Source organism: Pseudomyrmex gracilis, unplaced genomic scaffold (assembly GCF_002006095.1).
Source record: "Pseudomyrmex gracilis isolate BER0280 unplaced genomic scaffold, ASM200609v1 scaffold_139, whole genome shotgun sequence".
NCBI classification, from domain to species: Eukaryota; Metazoa; Arthropoda; class Insecta; order Hymenoptera; family Formicidae; genus Pseudomyrmex; species Pseudomyrmex gracilis.
This window is the reverse complement of record NW_018020723.1, coordinates 83,089-90,159: the sequence shown is the minus strand read 5'-3', so window position 1 is coordinate 90,159 and position 7,071 is coordinate 83,089. Positions and strand designations below refer to the sequence as shown.

At 33.4% G+C, this 7,071-nt stretch overlaps 1 protein-coding gene across 1 annotated transcript; it reads right to left on the bottom strand.

Annotated features, from left to right (window-relative positions):
- Positions 1-228: 228 nt before the first annotated feature.
- LOC109857005 lies at positions 229-3,650 on the bottom strand. The gene is made up of 4 exons (XM_020432827.1): positions 3,611-3,650; positions 2,360-2,593; positions 1,825-2,078; positions 229-1,038 (listed from the first exon to the last, which is right to left on the bottom strand). Exons 1-4 carry the CDS (start codon positions 3,648-3,650, stop codon positions 241-243), a joined length of 1,326 nt encoding a protein of 441 aa, XP_020288416.1. The 3' UTR covers positions 229-240.
- Between the last annotated feature and the right edge of the window lie 3,421 nt (positions 3,651-7,071).

The following is a 7,071-nucleotide window of genomic DNA, read 5'->3' as shown; positions in this document are numbered from 1 at the left end:
TGTACGCACATATGTATACACAGGAATGAAAGAGAGAAATTAGTTGTGGTAAAATACAATTTTTTATTTTCAATTCTGATTAATCTCGCTTGCTGTTTCTCTCAGTCACTTTTAATTTACAATAAAAAAGTGTCTTTACATCCAAGCTCTTACAAAAAAAGTACTTTGTACTTTGAAATTTATCTATGTGAATAATTGAAAATGCTAATACATTATAATGTCGCTAATTAAAGACATTCATCACAAAAATTGTGATGAGAAAATCGGTTTGGGATCTTTCTCGACAATACCCAAGACGTATCTTCTGTACTGATGGAATAAGATACGTTTAATTCTATTCAATTTCTTCTGTTTTATCTCATGCATACGAGACGCTTCAATTTTGGATAACGCGTCTTTCTCTTCCGCGAACATCAGATCTGTGAAGTAGCAACCGGTATTCGCTCCGTAAAACGAGAACGTTCGCAATTCATCGTTCAGCCACTCCAAACTGAGCTCCGTCAATATTTCCTCGCTCACCTGTAATCGGCCGAGCTCTCCGACAAACTCATCGTGATAGATCTTGATAAGACTCTCGTAGCTCTCTTCGATCAGCGATATTGGCACGCTTGTGTATATAAAATAAAGCACGTCGGTGGCCGCCGAATGGTGACGGGATATCTGATAATCCAGCATCTTCAGATCGATTATCTCGCCCTCGTCGTTGTGCAAGAAGAGCAGATTGTTGATCCACGGATCACCGTGGCAGATTGTGTGATACTTGTGATTCGGAGCGTTGAATATTTCATGCATTTTATCGTAAGCGTTGACGTTGATCTTAAGGTGCTCTGTGACATCTTCCAGTTCCTGAGTTCGCGGCAGGATAGTTTCCATGTAACCGATTGTTGTTTCCAAAGCTTTTTGGGTGTATATTCTCATCTTTGAACTGGGCGAATCATCTATATAGATCACTTCCTTCAAAGCAGACGTCCATTCGTTGAAGAGCTGTGTATTCTGAATTTTTACCGCCAAAGCCGACGCGTGAAATTTGGCAAGTGTCTGAGAAAAACAATAACAAATATACGCTTCGGTGTTTTGCAACAACTCTGTATAAATAAATTAATTTAATAAAAAATAATTGAAAAATAATTAATGTAAAAGTAATTTTATTTTTAATTTAAGTAACTATTTTTAAAAAAATAGTTACATTAATTAACTATTAACAAGAAATTCTGAATTAACTATTAACAAGGAATATGTGTGAAAGTTTAAAATACTAAAATAGAAAGAAGACGATATACGAGTTTAAATAAGCGTACATATTTTTTAATGTTACAACATTAGCGACTATAAACGTTTCGATCCTCGGATGGGATCCTCATTAATGAAATCGCTGAGATACGACAAATCAAAATTAGGATGTCACCGGCATTATCGTTGTTAAGATAATATAACATTCACTATGACTCATACATTTCACTCTACAAAATATTTGACCAAAACGGTTAAATAATCTACGATGACTTCCGCCGCACTTTGTGCTTGAAACTTGCTTTTGACATGACATCTTAATTTTGATTTGTTGTATCTCAGCATTGATTCCACTGTCTCTAATGAAGATCCGATCCGAAAGTCGATCCGTTTTGCCGCCAATGTTGTAACATTAAAAAATAAATACAAATACGTTTACACTTGTATATGAGCTCTTTTTTATTTATTTTTAACTATTTAACCGTTAAATTAATTTTAACCCTACTAATGTACATTTACTAATTAACTATTTTTAAAAACGGTTAATTAATTTAGAAATAATTAATTAACTCAGCGCTTTGTGTAAAAACCCACCTTTAAAACGTAAACGGTGTGTTTCAAGTCTAGAAAATTGCGCCTTTCGCAGAGAACGTATTTTTTTTGCGCCAGGTCTTCCATTATTATATTCTTTTCGTCAGCGTGTACGCAGTCGGGAGCGAAACTTTTAAGAACAGACAGTATTTTCTGATAAACCCGCTGCTCCTGACAGAAGAAAAGGTTGAGATCCACCTTTTCAGTGATCGCGGGCTCATCGATAAACTTTTTCCATATAAGTGTTTTGTTATACGCTGTTAACACACATGTGCGAAAAAAAAAAAATAGTTCGAAATAGTCCTCATAATTCTTACGACACGCATTTATCGCGTGTTTGCATGCAACGATCTTTTGCATATCGCTCACGTCACACAAACAAGAGCGACGCTATTATGCTCGTTTCATAATAAAAATTTTTCTAATTTCAACTATGAAAAAAAAAATAAATCAATCGCGACAGTCGAGACTAAAATTCAACGTTAAAAATAGTATTTGAAAAAAAACTCATTTACGCAAAAAAAAAAACGATACTAACGACTTCCGTTTCCTTGTTTGCCGATAAGTTTTATTCTGATCAATTTCGACATGTAATTGTCACCGAATTTCGACCCATTCATGGTTTCAATCTTCTCGATCACTAATTCGTCATCTTTATCGTACTTTCTCAAATATTCCTGAAATTTTTTTGCCGTATCTTCGTCCGCCATATGTTTTTCGTCTTCGTCATTTTTTGAAATTTCGTTTTTCGCCGAATCTTTGTCTATTGTGTCTGAAAATTAAACGTGTATTCAAATTTTATCCGTGTCTCTTTTACCCTGGAACAGCTGATGTCACGATTTTGACGACGTCAGTCGACAGACGATGAATTACAATAAATCAAATGACGAACTTTTTGAATGAAAAAACTTGTAGAAAAACGTGTGCGAGACCTTCCTTAAGTTTTTTATTTTCCAACGTTTCATTATCTGGGTTTATTTTTTTGTTTAGTCGATAAAATGTAATTTTGTTGACGTAGCATAGTACGATCGTCTGAGATATTCGAATATCGCTGACTTACTAAAATAACAAGGCGTTGTCCGTATAGCTTTTTGTTTTCTGTTGTAAACGCTACACAACGAAAACCGAAAAGATAAAAATAATATTTATTTGTTGCAGAAATTTTTGCAACAAACGTTTATTTTAGTTATCGCGTCGTCGCAACGCCAGTAATTACTAATTACTAAGCAATGAAAGACTTTACTCTCGAAACTTTTTGAATATTTATAATTGTATAAGCGTAAAAAAGAAATATACGATAATAAAAAAATAAGATCTGTTGCGATATCATGATAAAAGTTGCAACATTATTTAAAATTAAAAAAAAAAAAAAAAAAAACAGGAAAACGATCTTCAACTTCTTCACAATCATATTCCGTAAAATAAATACAATAACTTTTCACATTTGTTTATAATCGATACAAACGCGTGTTGGTTTTGTTTTCTCATTTGTGAATTAAGTTCTTTCGAGTATTGTTTGTCGTCGCGATCTGATCGTCGAGTATTTTGTCCAAAATATTAACATATTGTGACCAAATTATTCTTAATTATATTGCAAATAGTTTATTTTTTTATTTTAACTAAATACAAATCACGTTTATCTTAACCTCTTTGGCGCGGCGCACGTGTTTTGCGTACCGTCACTTAATCGGTCTGTATAGCCGCGTAGCTAGATTCAGCGTCCTGTGTTGTAATTGAGTGACCAAAGTCGACGCTTGGCCGTATATAGGTACGTTCAAATTATACATACGTGTTTCGGAGATGTTACACTTGATCGTCATCGATGCCATGGTTGTGTATATCACAATCACGTATAATCACAATATTACTCTCTACCCTACCTTTGCGGTACAACGCGCTGTAGTGACTACGGTGTGTTGTACTCAGCCTGTGAAACATAATCGCACAGACGACACACACACAGTTCTTACAGAAGACGAATCAACGCGCGGTAAAACCCATACTAGGTCTACAGATAATTATTTCGACCAATTACTTCGTTCGTTCGTACGAAGCTACAACGACATTGGCAGTTCACTGAAAGATAAAACGTTTTTCCCCAAAAATCTTTTTCTATTTCCAAACGAAATTCCATGTAGATTAGTCGGCTCAAAAATGGTTTCCGGTCGTAATCTTCTATCGACAAAAGGAAGACACCATATCTCAAAATCTCTTTTGTAACCGAAAACCATGACACGTGACGTGAAATAGCATTTTGTAATAATCAAGGTAGAAACTTACTTTGATTATTATGCAGGAATGCGTGCACTTACCTTTGTAAAATTCAGTCTTCACAGATCTTTGTTGATGTAAAAAAGAAAAGAATATGCATAACGTACACGAAAAATCGTAAAAATAAAAATATTAACGATCGCAAAATGAGAAAATGTTGTAAGGAAGAGAAAAGTGGAATGGGAAAAAATAAGGAGTCGTATTTTTTTTTTTTTTTTTTTATAATACACGCATCTGTAATAATACTCGTGTTCACATACAGGACAACCTTTATTACTTAATGCTGGCTCTAGTCACAATATAGTACTACGTATTATTACAATATTAATAATATATATATATATATATATATATATATATCATAGTCATAATAGGTCATAATTTTTAATATATATGTATATTTTTATATATGTATATTTGTAATATATTAATATACTTAACTCTATACCTTGTTGTTACATAATACACGATTCCTCTCTCTCTCTCTTATCCTATCACTTAGCGTAATATAGATATAATGTATATAAGATATACATATATACATATATGTGTGTGTATATGTATATATATATATGTATACGCGTCATCAGGATGGTATAAATAATATTGTATTTCATAAAAGCACTTCATGTTGCTTATAATATTATCGTTTTCATATTGTTTCTCTACCTCTGGTAATGCCTCTCTTTCTTAATTCATTCTTCCTTTCTCTCTTTATCTTGTTTTCTCACTTGCATTCTTTTTTTGGTTTTTTTTTTTTTTTTTTTTAATTTTATTCTCTCATTTCCATACACATTTTCACCTTTCTCTATCTCTTTCTCACATTCTCTCTTTCTCTCGTTCTCATGCACTCTCCCTTTCTCTCAAGGACGTCTAAAAAAAGTTTTTTTTTTACTGCCTACAAACTCTGCATTTATACTATCATTCGAGTATCATTTGACTGTCTTACAAGTCCCACCGTACTTTCTCCCCCCTCCCTCCTTAGCCGATGGCCGACGTTTTCTATTTTGGCCTGTATAATTTTTTCCTCCATTACTTACATAGTTTTCGATTTTGCATTCTTTTTCTTTCCCTTTTTTTTTTTTTTTTTTTTGGAGTTTTCTTGCAATTTAAATTATGAAAATTTGCCCCGCGGTTTTACGATATTTTATGTTCCTGCTGCCTGGTCCACTAACATTCCTAGAAAAAATACTCTTCGTCCCCATTTATCACCTATTATTCGAAAAACGTACTACTTATACGAACGGATATTCAAATCCATCGAGTGCTCTCACTTTTCTGTGGAGTATTTTCTATACAAAACTTTTTTTTTTAAGGTTTCTTTTTTCTATTTCAAGAACACAAAAATCTGGAGAAGAGGCACGCACGAACAAAGAATAGAAAAGAAGAAATACGAAGTTCTCGAATTCTTCGTCGTTTTCTGCGGAGCATTTTCCATACAAAATTTTTTTCTTTTTTAAGGTTTCTTTTTTCTATTTCAAGAACACAAAAAATCCGGAGAAGAGGCACGCACGAACAAAGAATAGAAAAGAAGAAATACGAAGGTCTCGAATTCCTCGTCGTTTTTAGTATTGCGCTCCCCAATTCAAGAATAGAGTAAAACGCAAACATATTTGAGAGAAATATACAAAATGTTGTTTAAAATATGAAAAATATAATGTAGATAGGATATAAAAAAGCGTATGTGATGTAACTTATCTATTTTATATTTTTTATCTATTTGAAAAGAAAATTATTACTTTATTTATTAACACTCTTGTATAAAAAACACAACACAATAGTGTATCACATACGTGAACTATTTTTTTTTTTTATATTTATTTCAAAATTCAAGATTAAAATTCTATTTTTATTTCAAAATTCGAGATTAAAATTCTTTTGATATATCGATAACGCGCTCGATTTAATTAACAAGAGAGCACTCGTTTCACATATCAGTACGTATTTGTGTTATCTCATTAAGTTTTTTTTTTTTTTCGGATATCGTATAACTAGATTGCACCACAACAACAATACAAAATATTATTCGCCTACAATACACCGACGTCCAAGTGCGTGCAAAGGATCAAGTCTATTGTATCTCGTAGAACTCTATATATCTCTAAGTGGTACGATGCGCACACGGAGCAAGACTTTTTACGTTGAAACACAGTGTATGTGTGTCCCATCGTGATGTGACAAAGAGAAAACGGAAAAAGTAAAGAAACTGCGAGAACTTTCAAGACGAATGCGAGTCGCTTGAATCTTGAAGAAAAACAAACGCCATGCATTTCTTTTTACTCGACGTACGTATAGAATAGTAGAACAAATATATGGAGAAGAAAAATTAAATTTTTCTTATTTATTCCGTTCTTGTTTGTTTTATTTTTTATTTTTTATTTTTTTTATTCGACGCTAAAATTCGTTATCGCACGGTGGTAATTCGCGTTTGTGTGGTCACGTACTTTTTTTCTGTACGCGACCGTCGCATAATCGACTGCTTCCGTTGATATGTCACAGGAGAAAACTCGACGGAAAAATGTAAGACACGCGGATTGGAGGATTTGAATTTTTTTTTTTTTAAATGCGTCAAAGGAGTTGCAAGATTGCAAAGAATACATTCAGGAATGAATTTCGGTATATTAATTATCCCCTTTGGTTTTTTCTGTTTTTGCTTTTAGCATCGCGACCGCCTTCCTCCGACCGCAAAAAAAGTAAAAGCAAAGCGTTACTTTAATAGCGCAGTTCTTCAGATTTCGAGAGAGACACGACGGAGATGAAAGCCACGAAAAAGCGGCAAATCTTCAGAAGCAGGAAAATCTGTGTGAGGTAAAAAGTACACACCCATGTAATATAGGCCTCTTAAATAAGCACTTTATACTCTTTAAAGCTCTTCGCTCCCGCGAAGCTTTCGTCGCTTCTTCAAGGCTTTTCTCGAAACGAAGAAAATTGCGCCGTTTGAAAAAAATAAATAAATAAATAAAATGCTTTCGCATTGCG

Bases quoted from the DNA above. Each gene is read 5' to 3' on its own strand.
- LOC109857005 (XM_020432827.1), bottom strand. From the start codon at position 3,650: ATGGCATCGATGACGATCAAGTGTAACATCTCCGAAACAC. The intron at 2,594-3,610 runs GTATGTATAATT...TTTAATTTTCAG, and splicing joins GTGTAACATCTCCGAAACAC to ACACAATAGACAAAGATTCG. The intron at 1,039-1,824 runs GTGGGTTTTTAC...TGTTTTTCTCAG, and splicing joins ACACCGTTTACGTTTTAAAG to ACACTTGCCAAATTTCACGC.